A 23483-nucleotide genomic window follows, 5' to 3' on the forward strand; every position below is an offset into this window, starting at 1 on the left:
ACCCCAGTAAATCATAACTTTCAACGACTTCTATTTCGTTTACTTTGAATAAAGATGTGTTCACAATATCAAGTGATGGTCTATTCCACACACACACACCTACCATATGCTACAAAAACTGATCTCATGTGGTTCCTGACAACTTTCCTCTATTATAAATTAATTGAAATTGCCAGAAGCCATTACTTTTGTTTTGCTGATGTTTAAATTAGGTCCAGTTTTCTCACTTTCTGTCTTAACCAATAGAATCATCTGCATATCTTAAATTATTTATTTTTTTGCCACCAATCTTAATTCCAGCTGGATCTTTGTCTAAATCAGCCATTCTTGTAATATATTCACTATAAGTATCAAAAAGGTAGGCAGTATACAACCCTACCGCACCTCTTTTTCCACTTTAATGCTGTTTCTGCAATGATTGTTTTTACTAAAGCTTCCTGGTTGTCATACAGCTCTCTTATCAAAAGAATTAGATGTTCAGGTTCCCATTGATCTCATTACAATCCACGGTCTTTTGTGAGCCACACAATCAAAAGCTTTCTTATAATCAATAAAACAGATGAATGTGCCCTTCTGAAATTCTCTTCTTCTTTCCATAATCCATCGCATGTTTACTATTTGGTCTCTAGTTCCTCTACCTCTCCTAAAGCCTGCTGGTTCTTGTGGCATTTCTCTATTCACATGTTAGCCCAGTGTTTGTTGGATCACTTTCAGAGCATAACTTTACTTACATGTGAAATTAAAGCGATGGAAATTATTCTCACAATCTCTGGGATTTGATTTTTTTGGAATTGAGATGAATACCAATGCTTTCTAATCTCTAGGCCAGTATATTTTCTTCCAAACCGTTTGACAAATTTCAGCCAATATCTTGACTACTTCATCCCCAGCTGCTTTCAGTAATTCTACTGATACACCATCAACTCTAGTAGCTTTTCCTTTTGGCAGCTATCTCATTGCTGATATCACTTCTCTTTTCTTTGTCATGGGTTCCTCAACAAATTCTCTCCTTTCAAATTCTCCTTCAGTATTATTATCTTTTTTTGGTACAAATCCTCTGCATACTCTTTCCATCATTTTTTGTTTTTTTCACCGCTGCTTCTTCTTCCATTAGACATTTACCTGAAAATTACTTTTTACAACTCCTAATCTAGGAATAAACTTCCCTTATTATCATTAACATCATTTATTTTTCTAAATAGATCTCTTGTTCTACCCATAATATTGCTTTCTTCAGTCTCCTTGCACCTTTTGTTTAGATGTTTTTCCTTATCTTTCCTATCCTGTCTTTGGAAATCTGCACTGATTTGTCTAACCCTTTCTTTGTTTCTTTGAAGTTTCATTTTTCTTCTTTCCACTGCTATATGAATAGCTTCTTCTGATAACAATCTTTCTTTCTTGTTGCTTCCCTTAGTCTTCTTTGCTGCTTTTATGACTGTACATTTTGTTTCTTCCTACAGTTCTTCTTATTCTCTTCCTGTCTTCTTCAAACTTTTTAATTTCTTTCCAACTTCTATTTTAAATGCTTCAAATCAAATTGAATAGTGTCATTTTGTTTCTTCTTAGCCCTTCAGCTATCAATAATTCATGATCTGTCCCATAGTCTGCACCAAGTAGTGTTTTTATTTCTCGGATAGCACTCCTTCACCTTCTGCTTGCAACAATATACAGGGTGTTCGGGATAAATTTGACATATTTATAATTAATTATATTTTTCCGTAAGTTACATGTATTAACACACACTTCTCTTCATTTAAAAGTTTGGACCCTTCTTCATTTATATACAAGATGTCAGAAAGGATGGATAGCTGGAACCCACCTGAATCATGGAAGAGAATAACTTGTATCATGATGATTCGTGCCCGCCATCAAAATAAGGATATTACGACTGCTGCCCAATGCTCCCTGAATACAGTAAAAACAATCAGGCATGAACTAGAGACTTGCAATGGTGACTACGAGGATGTAGCAAGAAGAAAGATCCCTAGCAGACGATCTGATTGCGTTCGTACAGCAGAATTCCTCGCAAATCTGCAGGAACAGGTGTTGAAGAACCCTGGCATTGGAATTCGGGCTTTGTTCGTGGAGTTGCTAACTGTAGTCAAGCCCTGGATAACAAGGGTAGCCCGTATGTATGGCAGCAGGATTCGGCCCCTTGCCACACCTCTGGGAAAAGTCAAAAATGGTTGTCTGAAAATTTCTACGACTTCACCAGTCCAAATGTTTGGCCTCCAAACTCCCCAGACCTTAACCCCATGGATTATTTTGTATGGGGCGCAGTTGAAAAAGACACCAATCGCACTTCCAGTAATACAAAAGCCCAGTTAATGGATAAAATTAAAACAGTTTTTGCGGCCCTTCCCAGGGAGACTGTAGCATCAGCTTGTTCGAGGTTCCGAAGCAGAATTGAAGCTGTGATCGATGCTAATGGTGGTTATTTTGAGTAAATCTTGTTGATAGTATTGTAATTAACTCTGCCTGTAATGTTTTTTTGTCAATTCATTAAATTTAATAGATACAAAGAAGATTTTCTTTTTCCTTACGAAACTGTCAAATTTATCCCGAACACCCTGTAATTTATCAGATTTCTGTATTCTCCATTAGGTGAAGAAGCAAGTGTTTGCAATAAAGGAACTGTTCTCAACACAGAACTCAAACATCCTTTCTCCTGCTTCATTCCTTAGTCTTAAATCAAATTTTCCAGTTATACCTCTTCTTCTTTTTCATCTACTTTTGCATTCCAATCACATAATATCGAGAGAAAATCAATACCCTATACTTGTTGCAAACTGTTGTAAAATTTTCTACCTCATCTTCACTTGAATCTGTAGTGGCTGCATACATCTGTATGAGTGGTAATATTCACTGAGTATGCCTTTATTCTGATTACAATTATTCTATTGAACACTGGGTTGTAACCCAAAATGTATTTTCTGTATTGTCTTCTAACTATGAATGCTTCTCCATTTCTTTGAAGATTTTCATGTCCAGAATAATACATCATGAAATCATCAGTATCAAAGTGACCCATTCCTGTTCATCTCAGGTCACTGATTCCTAACATCTTAACTCGAGTTCTTCTCATTTCTTTCTTCACCAGTTACAGTTTTCCTTGATACATACTTCTTACATTCCATGTTCCTGTTTTATATAAATCAGTAAAGCGAGGCATCTTTTTCTGAGATTAACTCTATCAGAAGTTAAACTTCCAGAAGGCTTTGATCCAGCTTCATCATTCTTGTTAACTTCATTGGAAGTTCCTCTCTGCTCTTCCCCAGTAGCCATTTCAGTAACTTCCAACCTGGGTGTTCCATCTTCCAGCACTATATCACAATAACTTAGAAATGGAAGACATACTGGTAAATACATTGATTCTAACTCACATCATCACCCTTATCAGAAATCTGGTGTAATCAAATTTTTAATCAACAGAACTCATAAAATATGTTCTGCAGATTCTCTTCTAAACAAAAAAAACTGTTTATTATTGGGACGACCTTTATCTCTAATGGGTATAATACAAAAACTATCAAAAAATAAATAATAATAATGGCCACCATCTTAGTCTATCTCAAGAAGGACTTTCAGAAAAAATAGCAAGACTACTTTGACGGATTAACTTACAGGTCTCTTCTGTCCAGTTCACAAATTTAGTACCTTCCTTATCTCACCTAAAGACATATATTCCTCTTATCCTGGAGTTTACAGAATCCCCTGCTTTTATGGTTTGTGTTATTATGGACAGACTTTTCATTGTGCACAGATTTATCTTGAACATCAGGAATACATTTCACTTAAAGAACCCAACAAATCCAGATTAGCAAGCCACACACACTATCTTCAAAACACAGGATTCAGTGGAACAAAACCAAAGTGCTACACAAAAGTTATTTTCTTCTGGAAAGACTACAAAAAAAAGCTGTGAAGCACACAATCCAAACCTGAACAAAAATGATTCTTAAATATTTCTCAATTTTGGGAACTTATACTGACTAACACTCACCATTTATGTGTTCCTTAATTTGTGATTAATTTTTTATTGTAAATTTATTTTGGATATCCATTAATACAAATGAAGCTATTTTCCTGCAACCAATAGTGTGTATAATATCACATGTACTTTCAGTTCAATTGTTGTTCTCTTTTTTTTGTGTGTTTTCCTATAATGGTATTGATGATGACTACGAAACTTAGCTGAAAATTTTACAAATAAAAGATATTTAAATTAAACGTGAGTCCAGTAATAATATTTTATGGTGAATTCTCCCTCTTACATCTAGATTTTTAGAACAACATTGTATATGGAATCTGTGAAATGCCTTAACAAGATCCAGAAACATCGTGGTATCCATTCCTCTTGTCTAACTCTGCTATCACTAGAACATGAGCAAACCTAATGCATGACCTCCCTTTAAGCCATGCTGTGTACTCTGCAGAGGATTCCAGTGCTGTCAACTGACATCTGGATGTGATTCCTAATTAGCTCCTCTAAAACTCTGATGACCAACTAGGAATATTGATTAGTCTGTAATATCCACAACATCACTCATAAGAAATATGGGTAGATTCATTTTAAGCAACTAGGTCATGTGCAATGGGCATTCAAATCAGGCTCTTGTAATAGCTTAAATATCTCTACCTCTTCAACTTATATTTTTTCTTTTACTTCCCATCCATAACTGATAGTCTGTCTGGAGTAAATACCTTACTGAAGTGATTGCTTAATAGCTTGGTTACTTCTAGTGAATCTGTTCCTTCCACTACAAGGGTGGCACTTGAGAATCCATCAGAATTGACATTCCATGTCAGAGTGCTAAATCTCAATTACCCCCCCCCCCCCCACACACACACACACACCTTCCCACTGGTCTGCTTTGATTCAAAATTTCTTTACTAAACCTTGTTGCTTTCATTTGCAGTCTCTATCACTCTCACACTCCAATAGTCACTCTGACGTCTTCAGTTATCTCTCTCTAAAGTTCAGTTATCCTTCTTGGAGACTTTAATGACCACAACTCAGATTGGCTTTCCTTCTCCTGTTCCACTGATTAAGCAGGCAGGAATCCAGATATTTTCCATTAGCAATGCCATAACACAGATCATCCATTTCATACCAGAATATCTGACATCCCCATCACATCTGCCAACACACTTGAACTCTTCCTAACAAGGTACCCCTTCCAAATATACTGTGGAGTCCTCCTCTTGGTAACTTAGACTACAACCTCACACAAATTTTCTTTGTCATGGAACAACTTTCATACAACAGTTCTGTCTTGTATCCTTTGGCACTACCAGGGTGCCAAATGGGATAACCCCCATCACTTATGCACCTTTATATGGTCTAACTACTGCTTCACTTTTCCTGATCCAAACACTTACTCAGACTGAACAACAAAAATCATCCTCACAAAAAAGGAAAGCCTTTATCCCTCATTCACCCAAATCTAGGTTCTTATAAGTGTACCAATGCTACAGGAAAAAGAAAAAAAAAAACTCCAGCTGTTCACTCCACCTATATCGCAGTTCAAAAAAAACCCATCAGCAAGTTGAAATGATTTTTTAAAGAGCTAAATGCTGCAAACTCGCCTCCTATCCAAATGGAATTTGTGCCTTCTGGTCCTTTGCAAAGGCCAGTTTACTGGCATTACTCTTCTCTTCCAATTCCTGCATAGATGACCACAGCAAAACCACTCTCTCTCTCACACACACACATTACAAAGGACTTCTCACTCCTCCATGCACATTAATCATCTTCCAGAAAGCTTCAGAAAGAAATCCAAAGAATCCTTAATAACCTGAATACAAATAAGTAATCTGGTCCTCATAGTATCCTACCTATTGTGTTAAAATCTTTTGTCCCAGAATATAATACCTATGTTGCCACTTCCTATTCAAATAATAGCATCTATCCTATGGCATGGAAACAAGTCCATATCCAGCCCATTCTAAAGAAAGGTGATAAAAGCCAGTCAACAAAATACCATCCAATTGCACTCACTTATGTTCTCTCAAAAACTATGGAGAAGGTTTTTCAATAGCCAACTTCTGCACATCTGGAGATACACCAACTAATAAGTGACCAGTAATATAGACTTGCAATCCACAACTAATCTTCTAGCCTTCACAATCCATCTCTGGACTCATGCCTTGAAAAAAAAAAAAAAAAAAAACCATGTTATCACACTTGACATTTCAAAAGCATTTGATTAGGTTTGGCACAGGGAATACTTAGCAAACTGCTATTCAATTGCAGACAATTGAATATTGACAGAGGTAGTATTGTCTGACTGCTCATTGTTTATAATCTTTGCTGACAAAGTCTATGGACATAATAACATTCAAGTTCTAGAGAGGAGGAGGGGGGTCAAAAATAAATAAAGCCAGCCTGATTTGTTCATTAAACACTTTGGCATGTTGTTTTCTGGTAGGAGGTTCCAATATTATTAATCAAATATCCAAAAGTGTCATCTAGCCAAGTTAATAATGATGATTGGTTGTCATTTGGATGGAAAGATGGTTTGAAGCCTGCCTAGGACTCAAGGAAATAAATTTTTCATCCTGCTGACTTGCCAGAGAACATATATAATTAACTTGTCAGTACCAGTTTCTTGTTGGTGGAGTAAACACCTGTCAAGTTATTGTGTTTTTAATAAGAGTATGTCTGGTGGGTTCATCACAAAAATGAAGAGGCAAGTTCTTGAACAGGCAGTGCTACTGAAATATTTGATAAAATTAAGTAAGCAAGCAGATGGTAATGGTCTTTATCCCATGCTCAGGTATTTAAATGGCACAAGATGTTTTTGGAAGGGAGAAAAAGCATGAGCAAGCATGTGGTTTATAAAATGTAAAACCATAATTGTCATCTTTTGTAATAGCCACTTCATGATCAACCAAGAATTTGTACCTCCTCCTGGAGTGACTGTCAATCAAACTACATGGAAATCCTTGAATAGCTGCAAAAACACATCTTACAGATATGGTCTAGAGATTGTGAATGATTGGATCTTGCATCACAGCAATGACCCATCTCATTCTGCATTGTCAATTTTGCAAGTATTTATCTAAAAAATGCATTCCAGTGTTGCAACAGCCACCATACTCACTCAACTTGTCTCTGTGTGACTTTTTTTTTCTTTGCCCCAGGCTCAAGTACAAAATGAAAAGTACCTACTCATTTTGAGACTGTTGAAAACATCCAGAGATCATAAATTCGCTAACAGAAGAGAGCCTTCAATCCTGTTATACTGCATGGAAGGAAATATTGGAACCAGTGTATTTTGTGCATGAAGGGAGGGGGTATTGATTACTCTGAAGGTGACCACAATGTATCAGATGATTAATTGAATTACACAGTTTTATCTGAATTTTGTCTCATTACTTTTCTGCTAGATGTTGTATATTGGGATATGTTGTAGACAGGATTGACTTTCTTATCATGGCATTATTAAGATTCATATGAAGCAGCTAGCTAGACATGAAGTCTTTGCTTATTTGAAAGATTAGTGATAGATGAATTTTGTTGTATAGTGTAATACCATATCACCTTGTTAATGGAGGCCTGAAAGAGAGGTGAAGGATCTTCAGATTTGATTATTGACTGGCAAGTAGTCGCTTGCAAATGGGTTGATATATAAAGTTGAGACGTATAAGTATTAATGATATGATTAATGCTTTTATTTAAACTAATTATTTCCATATTGTTTTAGACTGCACCACAGAAAACTAGACGAGAAAACGATATCGCCAAGCAAAGATTGTATGAGAAAGGTAAGTTGATTTTTCAGTTGTGTACATATTGTTTCATTCTGAAGTAGAAATCGATATTTGTAGTTAATTTTATTGAAGTTTTTTTTAGGTATATTAGTGTGTTGAATACAATATCCGTTCGGGATGTTTTACTTTTTCTTCGAACATTACATATGTAGTGTGTATGTGTGTGAAAGAGAGAGAGGGGGGGTGGAAGAGGAGTAGTTTGCGGTTAATTCTGGAATGAAACAAAAACAGAATTAACTAGTATATATAGTGATCTCTGTTATCTAATCATCATACAACCAAAAACTTATCAGACTCCTGAATAAACACTGTGTACAATACATTCAGTTAATTGTTCAGAATGATTTCAAAATGCAACTGGATAACTGAGAGGTGTTTCTCTCTCTCTGTTTATTTTAGACCTATTGCATCACAAAATAGATGAATGTATATTCCAAGATACAAAGTCTCACTTGACTTAATTATCATCTTCACTGAAGAGAATACATTTTGAAAGAATTGTGTTGAGTATAGTTTTTAAAGACTGGTATTATGTCTATGCATAATATGGTGTTTCAAGCAAATATGTACTATCTTTAACCAACTTGGATGATAATCAAAATCAGTGTGACTTTTATGACTCCCATATAACCTTTATATCTTTATTTTATTTTACATAATCTGCTCTAGAGACCAAACATGAAGCTTTTTAAGCAACTTCAGGCCTAAAGTAAGCAGGGCATGGGTTCACACACTTAGGTGCTAAAATTCATCTCTTTGTATTATCCAGGAATAATACTCCAGAAATAGTATATCAATGTTATTACAAGGCTACTAGATTTCTCTCCAAAACACGAGACTATTCATTGCTAATACTATGTTCCACCATAAAAATGTACATAAATTCACTTGAACTCTTTATGTGAATTTATCACACCACACACACACAAGTGCTCAGATGTGCCTCTGATCACTTTTCTTTTTAGTCTGATTTTGTGCAACATTGAACTGGAAAACTGGAAGTATCTAGTACCAACAGATAGCCTGTACAGTGTTCTTTCTAACAGTGAGTAATTTATTCCATAGTATCATAATTCTAACGGGTAAGGGTGATTTTTTTATTCTACACTTTTGGTCCGAATATGGCTGGCTTGTGAGATTGTATCTATTACAATCTCACAAGGATGAAGGAACATTACAGTTCCTTCATCAGCTACCCTTAAAGACATTGTCCCTCTCACAATAGGATTAACTGCTATAACAACAGCATATCCCCTTCCCCACTGCTTCCTCTGAGAGGGACAAAGATGACAAGGAACAGTCCTCTGAAGGTGAAGTCAATGAAAGTGTCTCTTCTAGGAACAAGCTGTAAATGCATTTTTCTTGAATTTTGTTTGTACCTTAGGAAAACTCAGGAGCTTAAGTCAAAACATAGTATTACAACTTTCACTCTAAAAAAAAAAAAAACACTAAGATGGCAGCACACTGTGAGTTCAAGTTTGAGAGAGCCCTCACTTTGCTACATAACATGATGTGAAGTCATTATCCTCTATATACTAGTAGCCCAGTCATGAAGATACTTCACTTACAAACATTGTTTGCTTACACTTGGATAAAGAATTAAACCAAGAATTTAATTTATAGTATAGCTAAGTGAAAAAACTTTCAACATCTATCTCTAATCTAGAGTATTTTAATAATAAGGTGTGACACCTTTTGACTACTTGTATATGGAAAATATATGATTTCTGCATTACTTCAACATTAGTATCTCTCCTGGGTCTGGCTCCTGCTGATGAGACCTCAATAAAAGTTGAATGATATTTAATTCCTTTCTCTCATCAGGACACATACCAAGTGAATTTGTAGCAAGCCATACTGTCCTCATTCCTAAACCTAATAGAGATCACACCTTAATCAGCTGCGGGAGACCTATTTCTCTATCTAATACTGATTACAAGATATTTTTCAACATTATCAATAGCAAATAGCAGGCTCAAAGTGGGAATGAAATATATAATTAAAAGCACACAGGTGTATGGAGTACCAGGTTGAGCAGTAGAATTTAATCAATTCCCTACATGATCTAATCTGCTTAGTTAACACGAAAAACCAGTCGATGGCAGTGCTATCAGTAAACCTTACTTAAGCATTCGATAATGTCCAGCATCCCTTTCTATTCCTCATCCTCCAGCAAATTGGTGTAGGTAAAAAACTGCTATCTGTTATCAAAAGAACCTATGTCAATTCAGCCACCTGCCTCCTAGTCAGTCCACTGCTCTTTGCATTGGTTCTTGAAGTTTTCTTACAACAAATCAACAATGCACATATTATGCGATGAATAACAGTTCATTCAACTAAAAAGGAAAATAAGGTATTAGCATATGCCAATGATGTAGTTGGAATTTTGAAGGATAATGATTCCATATATATATATATATATATATATATTTTGGTATTTTGGAAAAATTCAACAAAAGCAGCAGATTAATTATTAATGCAGACAAGACAAAATTAAAAGTTTATGGAAAGTGAAATTTTTCACATTCCTTTTGGACTAACCCCAAAGAGAGAACCCCTCATTATACTTTAAATTCCCTTCTCCACTTACCCAATATTACCAGTCTAAGAACTTATATACAAGAACTTGGAAATGTTAGAAGACTGGAAAATAGTGCTGCTCTCCTTTTCTTCTAAAGCCATAGTACTCAAAACCATAATCTTTCCTGCTGAGCTGTACATAATAAATATTACGCACATCACAGAAGCTGAAGAAAAGCAATTATATAGTAAACCTGTGCAATTTTTTTGGTCTAGCCGATACCAAAAAGTTAAAAAGGAATTTCTCTTAGAACTTCTCAAAGGAATTACTCTTAGCACTGACTAGCACAAATTATCAATGAAGCATGGAGAATTTGGACTTCCAGTCTTAAAATTCTGCTATTTAAGCAATACAGCTTCAAAAATCCATAAAATATTGCAAACTAATCACACATGTGTAGACCTTCTCCCATACTACTTGGGTTTTCATCTTACCCTGTTTGGAGTTAATGATTATAAAGGTCCAAAAGCTGAGATTGTTTCTGAATACTACAACACTGTGGAATTGATATTCTTTAATTAATTATTTAATAAAGATTTAACGAATGGATGTCTACTCCACCATTGTAATATTTTTCTTATTTATTTTTTTATCATAGTTGCTTGTGCTAGTTCAAACAGTTTATTGACTTCAATTTCTAATTCATGCATAAAACTCACAATTAATCTTAATCCTTTAGTCCTTAACTTAGTTTTACTCCCCTCTCTCAAGGCTGCCGGTATGCTCTTGCACCTGCTTGAATTGTAGACTTAGGAAAAGCCCTTGGCTGGAGCCAAGTCCTTAATCTACTTTGGTGTATTTCACTTGCGTTGATCCTAAATAAATAAAAAAATAAATTTTTTTATCTACTGAGCCATTAAGGATCGAGTAAAAGAATTGTTATTCCTTCCCTTACATACAAGAGAAATATTTAGCTAAGCACAAAATTAACTCATAATTTAACTATCTCAAGCAACTCCTATTAATTAATCAGTTAGTCATGGCTATTACTACTCTTAGGTCGCACAGGTTCGGTATTTTTATGAGAAGTGCATTGGCTAAACAAGATCAGGCAAGCTATTAACAAAAACAACATGTTTATTCTTACTAAGATAAATTACATACAACATTCAAACAACACATATCACTTGTCTGGTTCTAACTAAGACAACATGAGGTTACACCGGAGACAATACTTGTCACATGTCTAACTCTCCACAAAATCAATTAAGCATTTCACTTAAGCTTTAAGACAAAGAAATCATAATTACACATAACTTTCTCTCATGTTGTAAACAAAAGGCAAAACTCAAACCACATTCACTCTTAGCATTATATAACATAGGCAGTCTGTAGATTTCTGTATTCTACTATTCATGCTCAAACTAAAATACGACTTTCTGTCTTTCTAACACCTTCTCTGCCACTAGATAACAGAGCCAACATTTGTCATTTGAACTTCACAATCTAGGATATTACGTGAAGCATTCTGCTTACAATACACAATCCTAGATCCTACAGGCTTACCAGCACGTTCCACTTCTTCCCAGCTAACTTTCGATTGGGCACTAGGACACAGCTGCGATAATTCAACACACACACACACACACACATCATCGGGGAATCACACGGTGGGATATCTTGAAAAAGCTGTTTCTGCTACTAGCGAACTTCCCATCTTCATCGGAAATGCTCTTCGCGGAATACGACTTTCCCCACTATCCTCAGAAAAGCTTGGCACAGGAAAAAAATTCGAAACGAGAGGCCCCCCAGCCACTCCATCTGTCTTTTATATCATTCTCCAGACCTTGGCCCTTCTCTCAAAAAGTCTCCCAGATTTACTAGAGGATTTTCTCCATCACCCACGCTATCGTTGGCTTTTGGTGGGAAAACTCTTAATCCGGTGACCTTCGCGACTGTTGCTAGTCTTAGGTCGCCTGGGCTTAATTTTAGTTACAATTCTAGTGGTTCTTATTCAAATAAATTTAACATTTTGTTACAAGATTTATCTCAGTCAATTCTAAAGGCTTTTACTTAAATATTCTAACAGTTACCAGATTTATTACAGTACAGTGAGTTAAACATTTTTTTTTTATTTACAAGTATTTTATGCAATTTAATTGCTCATGTGAAATCAACATAGAAAAAAAAAATTTTTTTTTTTTTTATATAAGATTTTACAATTTTTTTGTCATGTTGTACCATCATTTTTTATTTTGGTTTAACCAATAAGAATACAATTTGGTCGGCTAAATCCCAAATTGCCAGCCCATCCTCATTCGTTCAGTATCAAAGTAGATACCCAACAGGGTGCACCACGAGAAGGTGAGGATTGGACATTAGGTCAGAAGCCCTGGTCGGTTCTCCGCATTCCTTTAAAGGCTATGTGGAGGTCTTCTCTCAGTTATACAGCTTTGACCCTTAAGACCCTTAAGTTAGTAATGATGTAATTTTTTCATGTAGTACTGTCATATCCTGTACACCCCTTGAGTGTACATGGCAGGAATTTGATGATGATGATGATGATGAAGATTTTACAAGGGCTTCTAAAGCCATAGTACTCAAAACCATAATCTTTCCTGCTCAGTTGTACATAATAAATATTACAGACATCACAGAAGCTAAAGAAAAGCAATTATATATAGTAAACCTGTGCAATTTTTTTGGTCTAACCGATACCAAGAAGTTAAAAAGGAATTTCTTCAGATATCAACGAAGCATGGAGGATTTGGACTTCCAGTCTTAAAATTCTGCTATTTAAGCAATACAGCTTCAAAAATCCATAAAATATTGCAAACTAATCACACATGTGCAGACCTTCTCCGGTACTACTTGGGTTTTCATCTTCCCCTGTTTTTAGAGTTAATGATTGTAAAAGTCCAAAAGCTGAGATTGTTCCTGAATACTACAACACTCGGTGCTTAACTCTAAGACTGCTAAAACACTCTGGAATTGACATTCTTTCCATTAAAAAAGTAAAATTTGGTATAAAGAAATCCTTAATCTCTTTTGCTGTGCAGTTCCACAGTTGGGTACTAACAACAATATTTTGTTTCATAACTTGAAGTTCCAAGGGTACCTTAACAGGAAGGATCTTGCTTTTAGAATTGCATATGGTTGCCTTTCACTCAATGCCATCAAATGGAGGTACTTTAACATCAGAGATCTAATCTGTGACATCTGTTACCAATTGGAAACAGTAGAACATGCATTCTACAGCTGCCTCTTGCTCTGCGTATTTGGAACAGATTATGTAATGTGTTGGACATGCCACTATTTACAATAGAACAGGTTATTTTTTTACAATACCCACCACCTGTCAGCAATGGGAAGAGAATTTTGACTTTTATAATTAATGAATTAAAATACCATTTATGGTAGGTTAGAAAAAAACATGGAATTGAAAACCAGCAATATGACATCCAAATGCTTTATAATATTATGCCATGGAAATTTTATTGTTCAGTCAGACGTTTTTTGTATTTAGAAAGAAGCATTCTAGGAGATATCAAATGTATCACTAGATGTGTAGACCACCCACGTTATGCAATATTCACCAGAGGGAGATAACATTCTGTCTATTCTTGCATGAGAGATTTTTTTAAATAGTTCCATCCTCTTAATTGATTGTAGTCTTATAGTCAATTGTAGGGATGACTGGAGAGCAATCCCAGTCAGAGACTGGGATTGCGCAAAGATGATGAGTAACATCATCATCTTTGCGCTTTAGTTTCATTTGGTGTGTTGGTTGTTCATCTTTACGAGATTGGTGAAAAAGAAAAACTGATAGCCTTTGGCTATATTATGATATACTATGTCATAATATATTATGATATATGAGGCCTTTTCTCTCTCTCTCTCATGCTATCTATCTGTCTTTTTTTTTTCTCCTAATACTATCATATCAGTCTCTCTTGCACCCCTATACTAACTACTCTAGACCTATGATGAGCAACCCTTTACTTTTTCACCTCAATAAAAGTCGAAACTGATCTGAGTAGTGACCCTTCCCATAATGCATAGCATTATACATATGTCCATAAGGATATCTGGTTTGCATTATGGAATACTAAGGCAAGCAGTGTGAAGTCATTATCTTCTATATATGAGTTGTCCAGTCCTGAAATTACATCATCATCATCATCAAATTCCTGCCATGTACTCTCAAGGGGTGTACAGGATATGACAGTACTACATGAAAAAATTACATCATTACTAACTTCCTATCTACAATTTTCCTCCAAATCAGTCTGTTACTTGTCAAGACTCCAACATTATCAGATCTTATATTTCTATCGTCTAAGGCACTTTGTACCGTATCAATCCACCTATATCTTGGTCTTCCTCTGGGTCGTTTTCCTGCCAACCTGGCAGAGAACACTTGTTTTGCTAATCTTTCCTCTCCCATTCTATTTAAGTGACCATACCATCTGAGATTAGCTCTGCTAACGCATTCCTGGATGCTGACAATGTCAAGTTCTTTCCTAATATCCTCATTTTTAATATGATATTGCCATTGATGCCATCTGTTCATGCCTCTAATCTTTCTCAGAACTCTCATATCTGCGGTCTCTAGTCTTTGGTCAAGTGTTTTACTTCTGACCCAGCTCTCAGATCCATAAGTTAAAATTGGTTTGAACACAGTCTTGTATACAGCTAATTTAGTGTTCCGACTAATTTCTTTCTTATTCCTTATGAATTTATTCAATTGACTTCCCACGATACCAGCTTTGCTGATTCTGTTGTCTATTTCTATATTTAGTTTACCATCTTCAGTAAAAATGTGCCTAAGTAGCTGAAATGTTTTACTTGTTCCACAGGTTCTCCATTCACAACACAGTTGACATTTTCAATGATTCTGCCTATTTTCATTGTCTTTGTCTTTTTATTGCTGGCCTTCATACCATGTCTATTACAAGCTATTCAATTTAGTCAGAGAATCTTGCAGACTTGTAGCGGATTTATTTAGAAGTATAACATCATCCGCATAAAGCAAAGAGCTGACATTAACATCTCCATGAAATTACTTCAGGCTCAAACTTTGTTTGCTTACACTTGGATAAAGGATTAAACCACAAATATAATTTCTTGGCATTTGTAATTTATATATTGCCAAAGTTAGTGGAAATTTAAGAAATAATGACAAAAGTATGCAAAGAACCACCACAATAAAACATGTACAGGCTAATTCAGATCAACTAGCTCTCTATATTCACAAACTGTTAAAAACAACTTTGCTTTAAATTAATTGTCAAACTAGTAACTCAGTTAAACAGCAAAACAACTAAAAACATCATAAACAATAAAATAGATCCAATAAAAAGCAGAATCACAAAAATTAAAAATTTTAATAATGGAGGAGTCTTAACTGAAACCAAAGAAAAGGCAGACATTGAATTACTGCATTAAGGAACAAAGACCCATTAGTAGCAAATCCCAGTGAGAAATATCTTCTGAGGAATTATATGTGATATTCCTAGTGAAATTGATACAAACAATGTAATTGAATCGATATGCTTACAGAATGAAGAGATCTTCATTGAGGATACAAAGATTACACAAAAATTTATCACAGCAAATAAAAAAAACAAACTAACAAGAGGAACTTAATTATTGAAGTTGATCTGATGTTGAGGATAAAACTGTTATTAAAATGCTGTGGAGAATTTGATTGTGCAGACTGTGTAAGTGTTCTGCTTTAACTTCTGTAAGTTCCACCATCATACATGAGACTGTAGGGAAAAAAACATTTGTCCATTCTGCTCTGAGGAACACAAGCTCAGTGAGTTCCTGCAAGATGGACTGTATAAACTGCCAAAATCATAAGTATGCAAAAACAAAAAAAAAAACAAAAAAAAAACTGCAAAGACTGTTACTACTACTACTATTACCAATAATACTACTACAACTACAGACAACTCAAAATTCAAAAAATTGATTATGGAAAGCAATAATAAAGTTAGCAGAAACAGCACCACTTCATTGGCATGCCTTCAAATAAATCTTCAATGCTCTATCAAGGCTGTAAATAACATAACAGAATTCATAAACAGAAGAAATATAAGATTAGCGTTAATATAAGAGCCTTATATCATCAACAACAAAATATGTGCTTTCTAACTAATTATAAAATATTTTCCAAAGAAAGGGGACTGCAATACTAATGGTCAACCCTGAAATTAAGGCAGTATTAATTTCTAAGTACAGCAACAGTACTCAGTATACTTATCGAAATTATATACTACAGAATCAAAGCTTTTGCTGTAAGAGTGTATCTAGACCAGGGGTCGCCAAAGTCATTTGCCCGTCGACCCCTTCAAGTGTTTCTTGACTTTTTATCGACCCCCTATATTTTACTATTACGTAATTATAATAGGACAAGCAAAAAAGATGCTTATATGAGTTTTTAGATTGTTTATTTTATAGTTACAGTGTTTATTGTATGTATAATATAGTATATATTATTATATTACTATTACTACTACTATTACTATCACTAGTAATATCACTGGTGCTAGTGATATTAATAAACTACTGGTATTATATCACTGGTATGACTACCAGCGCTGCTCAACTCTTCAACATAGAGAAGTTTAGTTCGTGAATGAATGAATGAATAATGATTGAATTATAATATGTATGTTGATGAATTTTAGAACATTAACGCTCACTTGTATGTCGATGCGCAAAAATGAGACTGGGATCAAATACTTGTAAGTATCAGTAAATAAGAACCACGCAAGTGTTGCAATCTCGCTCCCACTGCGCCGGCTAGCAGGAACCACGACATCCGTTTATTGGTAAATACGTCATTTTGGCCTACTTGATTGGCCTCAGTAACTATTTTCATGACCTTACTTCATCTTACAGGTCCTATTCATGGACTTGTAAGATGGAGGTACTGATCCCACGATTCACTCTTAATTGGGTTGTCATTATCTCCATGTCTTTTGTCATGAGGTAATCCCAGTTAACCGAATAAAATATTACACATACAATGATGTCTTTTATTTTTCTGTCGACCCCTAACAGTGTCATATCGACCCCTTTGGCGACCACTGATCTAGACTATCATAGTAACATAAAATATAATTTAATAAAATTGGGGAACATTTTGGATTTTACAATCAACCATGGCTTAATCCTAGCAATGGATAACAATGGCGATTCTGTTTTATGGTTTAGTTTGGGGGGGGGGGGGGTGACAAACAATAAAGATACAAATCAGGAGAAATTTTTACATAAAATTTCCTACACACACGTGCTAAATTACAATATTAATATCCCATCATTTGAAAATACCAGATGAAGCAAGTTCAATGACCTGACAATAGCAAATGATGCTATTTTATCCTGGATTTTTAAATGGAGATGTGAGGAAGAAGAAAGTTATTCTGATCATCACATATTAAGTTTCATCATAATAAATTTTTAGTTTAATCCTTTATCCAAGTGTGAGCAAACAAAGTTTGCACCTGAAGTATCTTCAGGACTGAGGCAACTCGTAGTAAAGGTGGACCAAGCTCTCATCACTCCTTGTCTCAGTATCTCCCATAATGCAAAGCACATCTCCATTCGGACATGTATAATGCTATGTATTAAGGAAAGGGCCACTACCTAGACCTTTATTGAGGTCTCGTCAGTGGGAGCTAGACCCAGAAATGGTGATACTAAGGCAGAAGCAATGGAGAGGTCATATTTACTTATACGAGTTGCCAAAAGGTGTACCACCTTATTATTAAATTACTCTGGATTTAGAGAAGGATGTTGGAAGATCTTTGGCAACTCGTATTTATTTTTCACTTGGTTAGACTATAATAAATTTAGTTTAATCCTTTATCCAAGTGTGAGCAAACAAAGTTTGCACCTGAAGTATCTTCAGGACTGAGGCAACTCGTAGTAAAGGTGGACCAAGCTCTCATCCTGAAGATACATCAGATGCAAACTTTGTTTGCTCACACTTGGATAAAGGATTAAACTAAATTTATTATAGTCTAACCAAGTGGAAAATAAACTTCCAACATCTTTCTCTAAAGCCAGAGTAATTTAATAATAAGTTAGTACACCTTTCGGAAACTCGTATAAGTAAAAATGATCTCTCCATTGCTTCTGGCTTAGTATCACCACTCCTGGGTCTCGCTCCCACTGATGAGACCTCAGTAAAGGTTGAAACTGGTCTGGGTAGTGGCCCTTCCCTTAATGCATTGCATTATACATGCCTGCAATGAGATGTGCTTTGCATTATGGAAGATACTGAGACAAGGAGTGATGAGAGCTTGGTCCACCTTTACTATGAGTTGCCTCAGTCCTGAAGGTGCTTCAGGCGCAAACTTTGTTTGCTCACACTTGGATAAAGGATTGAACTAAATTTATTATAGTCTAACCAAGTGGAAAATAAACTTCCAATAAGTTTCATCATCAGCAACAAAACTTTAAATGGAATACATGAGTCAATCCAGTGCAGAAACTTTAAGCATATCACAAAGAAAACCCCAACCTAGATATATTTGCAAAAGCATTGAAAGGAGAATTTGCAAGCGTAATCCCAGATCATCACTTCATTGTTGCCAGCAAACAACATCTTAACCCAGGCATGAACTTAGCCATCTGAGCATCAGCAGAAGCCACTATAGTCTTCCTTGCTTCTGCACTTTCATCATGTCTGAAAAAAATCCCATGACCAAACACTCAGAACACCTGAGAAACTAAGGATCAATGTCAAAAAATCAGTATCTTGGTGGAATGACAAACTAGTAGTCTTAAAGAAATGTATTAATTCACTCAGACAACTATGCTTAAAGGTCAAAGCTGTATAACTGATAGGAAGCCTCCACATAGTCTTTAAAGGAATGCAGAGATCCAACTAGGGCATCTGACCAAATATCCAATCCTCAACTTGTGGTGCACCCTGTTAGGTATCTACCTGGATACTGAATGGACAAGGATGGGCTGGCAGTTTGGGATTTAACCAACCAGATTGTATTCTTATTGGCTTAAACTACAAACTAATGTGATGGTACAACATGACAGAATTTCATGCTGGGTGGGGTTTTCACCCAGTTAAACAAGGTCCCCATTGTTTTTGCCAGGAATCTAGGGCAAACAGCACATCACCAGAGTTCAAGATTGGTACTATCAACATAAGAAGCCTGAATTGCAAAGAAATGGAACTGGATGAATACCAGATCTATCATAGGGGTGACTGACACACACACACAAAAGACAAAAACTGGAGAGATCTTTCTAAACAATAAATACAAAATGTTATATTCAGACAGTAACAGGAAAAAGGAGTAGTAGTAGCTGTAGTATTCAACACTAAATACGAGACTAATATTCTTGAATAGCAGGCAATATCAAGTAGAGTGATGTGGGCAAATATTAGAATTGGGGAACTGGACAGTGAGACTTATTTGTGCCTATCGTCCCACAGAAGATATTTTACTAAGGTTGAAGTGGAGGAATTTTTTGATGCTTTAGAAAAAGCAACTGACACATTAAAAAAAAAAAGTTGTCCTTGTTGGAGATCTACATAGCAGAGTAGGAAGTGATTGTCAGACATACAGAAATATTTTTGGAAAATTTGGAGAAAAGAGCAAAGCTAATAATAATGGCAAATACCTGTTGGCTTTCTGCTCAGGACATGGGCTGGTTATTACTAACACAATATTCCAACATAAAAATGTGCACAAATTAACAAGGAATAAGAAAAGTCTCAGTAACTATGTTATTGTTGATAGTGATCTTTTCTCACTGGTGCAGGACACCAGAATATACAGAGGATTTGAAATTAGAAGTGATTACCATTTAGTCTTGAGCAGGATAAAATAGATTATTGAAAAGAACACGTAAGAAAGTTTCAAAGTGAATAAAAGTTGTTCAGATGTGAACTGTAGACTAAAATACACAAACATTATTCAAGAAAAAGTGAGAGTTTGAGAAAAAGAACCAAACCTTGGAGATTCAGTGACAAGCCCTGAAGAAAGCACTGATTGATTCAGCCAGAAAGAGGCATGCGGTGAGGTTGTCTGCAAAGTTAAAAAAACCAGAACTCCAGTGGTAGACACAGGAAATTAAAGAGGCAGTGAAGGAAAAGAAGAAAGCATATCAAATATTCCTGGCAAATAAGTCAACTTGTGCTCTTAGAGAATACAGAGACAAATGCAAGAAAGATAATGACTATGTAAAACTAGCTAATCAAAAGTCATGGGAAGACTTTTGCAAGAACATAGAAAATAAATATCAGAAAGGTGTTTATTCTGAAGGCTGTTGAAAAAGCTCAGAAATGGAGGAAAGAATACTGTAAAGGAATTAGAGATGATAAAGTGACATGAACACTGGTGAAAAGATATCCTTGATGTATGGAGTAATTGCTTCGAAAAATTGCTGAATGAAACAAGCAGTGACAGCACAGTGGTAAAAAAAACACTCAACAGACATGTAATCAGGAGTAAATATCCATATTTGAAGTGATGACTTTTTCTAGAGGAAAAAGTCATCGAAAGCCTGAAATGTGGAAAGGCAGCTGGAGTAGATTATATTTGACCAGAAATGCTCAAGTATGGAAGTATAAAAGTCTTGCAGCGGCTGAACTGCATATTTCAGAAGGCCTGGACAGAGGGACAAATTCAAGATGATTGGAGTTGAGCTCTCTCTCAGTACTCAGTTACGAAAATTGAAATAAAAGTGAATGAAAGAATTAAAGAGGTATTTAACTACTGAGTGTTCCTGGTAAGATTTATGCAAGTATACTTGAGAAAAGATTGAGAAGGACAGTGGAAGGGAATTATATTAAGCAATACTTAGTCTTTATTTGAGTTGGTTGTAAGTCAGCAGTTAGAATTGAAGGAGGTATAGGAAGATGGTTTGGTATTAAATCTGGTGTCAGATAAAGATGTACATTATCCCCTCTGTTATTCGTTATCTACATGGATCACATTATGAAGGAAAGCGGTATTAAACCTGATATCAGAATTGGAGATGTTAATCTCAGCTCTTTACTTTATGCAGGTGATGTTATACTTTTAAATAAATCTAGTACAAGTCTGCAAGATTCCTTGACTAAATTGAATAACTGCTGTAATAAATTTGGAATTTTAATCAACAGTAACAAGACAAAGTCGATGAAAATAGGCAGAAACGTTAAAAATATCAACTGCATCATGAACAGAGAACCTATAGAACAAGTAAAACATTTCAGCTACTTAGGCACGATTTTTAATGAAGATGGTAAATTAAATATTGAAATAGATAACAGAATCAAAAAAGCTGGTATGGTAAGAAGTAAATTGAATAAATTTATATGGAATAAATGAGAAATTAGTGAAAACACTAAATTAGCTGTATACAGGACAGTGTTGAAACCTATTTTAACTTATGGAGCTGAGAGCTGGGTTAGAAATAACACTTGACCAAAGACTAGAGACCACAGATATGAGTCCTCAGTAACATTAGGGGAGTGAACAGATGGCATCAGTGGTAAACATCATATTAAAAATGGGGATATTAGGAAAGAACTTGACATTGTTAGCAGAGCTAATCTCAGGTGGTATTGGTCACTTAAACAGAATAGGAGAGGAAAGATTACCAAAACAAGTGTTCTCTGCCAGGTTGGCAGGAAAAAGATCCATAGTAAGACCAAGATATAGATGGATTGATACAATAAAAAGTGCCTTAGAAGATAGAAATATAAGATCTGATAATGTTGGAGTCTTTACAGATAGATAACAGATTGATTTGGAGGAAAATTGTAGATAGGAAGTTAGTAATGATGTAAGTTCTTCGTGTAGTACTATCATAATATCCTGTACATCCCTTGAGGGTACATGTCAGGAATTTGATTATGACTCTATCAAAGAACCTATTTAAGGCAGAGCAGATGACAGAATTATTATTAAGCCAAATACAGCTATTTCTGCAAAATTACAAACATTAAAACAGAATCATGGAAAAAAAATTTTGTACTATGTCAACCACATCGAATCCTTTTAACTGTAATATATAAATTAGCAGCAAGCAAAAATAAAACAACACCAATATTATGAACTGTTAAAAAAACCAAATGGCTTTTATGCTAGAAACTTAGCAGTAACCACAGTTGTTATGACAAACGAGTTTGTTCCTAATGATCCTCATCAACAGATGAGGAAATTACAAAACATGCAGACAAAGAATGGAAACAGATATAGATACTCTTAATGATGATTTATTTATGTCTAATGAAATTGAATCAGTATTAAGATCAATATATCCAAGAAAAATTCTTGGAGAAGACAAGATAACTAGCAGCATACTCCTAAGAACATTTCTCATATTCCTCAAATTAATGACAATAGTTTATAACAAATGCCTCAAGAAAGTATGATTTCTCTTATTATGGAAATGCTCTAAACTTATACAAGTAATTTAACCAGGAGAAAGAAGCACTCAACAAAATTATTATATACAGTTCAATTAGTTTCATAGATGTCGCTGGTAAGGTACAAGAAAAACTTCTGATGAACTGGATAATGCATTTTGTCCATACAAAAGACCTAATAAGCAGCAATCAGTATGCCTTTAGACTTCAATCAAACACTGTAAACAACATTATGAGGTTGCAATACTCACACAAAGTTTACAGGGGAAAAAAATAATAAAAAAAGAAATACCATTGATCTTGCTTGATGTGCAAGGCTCCTTCAATGTTGAATGGTGTCCAGCCATAATTACTTATTTAAGAGATTTCAAAATGTCCAAAAATCCTACTTGACCTTACAGAAGAGCAACACCATGACATTGAAAACCTCACCTGTAACGAATTAAGTCAAACACGGCTTCCCTCGAGGTTCTTGCTGCGGACCAGGTTTCTGGAACATTCAGTTCGACTTGTCATTAAGTTTTCTTTCACAACTGAAACCAAACCATAGCCTTTGCCGTTGATGTGATGATAACGATTTAGGAATTTGATTTGTGGAGCTTACACTTAGAAGTAACAGCCAACAAACTTTTAAAAATTGGTGGGGTGGGGGTACATGAAAAGCAAGTTACTTTCAATTGCACTAGGTCTAAAGTGTTCCACATCTCATATAAATAAACAAACCAGTCTATAATAGTCTTCCTAAATGGGAAAGTTCTAGAGGTAGCCAGTGAGTTAAAATACCCAGGA

General features: G+C 35.2%; 1 protein-coding gene across 5 annotated transcripts in view; it reads left to right on the forward strand.

The window, feature by feature from the left end:
* LOC150109825 (uncharacterized) overlaps nucleotides 1-23483 on the forward strand; it is a 441768-nt gene that overhangs the window by 401529 nt on the left and 16756 nt on the right. For all 5 annotated transcript variants that reach the window (XM_090414208.1, XM_090414244.1, XM_090414315.1 and 2 more), the window contains one exon: nucleotides 7710-7770. In XM_090414208.1, coding sequence (XP_090270334.1) covers nucleotides 7710-7770 — 61 coding nt within the window. The remainder of the gene's footprint in view (nucleotides 1-7709; nucleotides 7771-23483) is intronic.

The sequence above is a fragment of the Typopeltis vanoorti genome, chromosome 1, assembly GCF_054136105.1.
Source record: "Typopeltis vanoorti isolate ZY-2024b chromosome 1, IOZ_Tvanoo_1.0, whole genome shotgun sequence".
Lineage (NCBI taxonomy): Eukaryota > Metazoa > Arthropoda > Arachnida > Uropygi > Thelyphonidae > Typopeltis > Typopeltis vanoorti.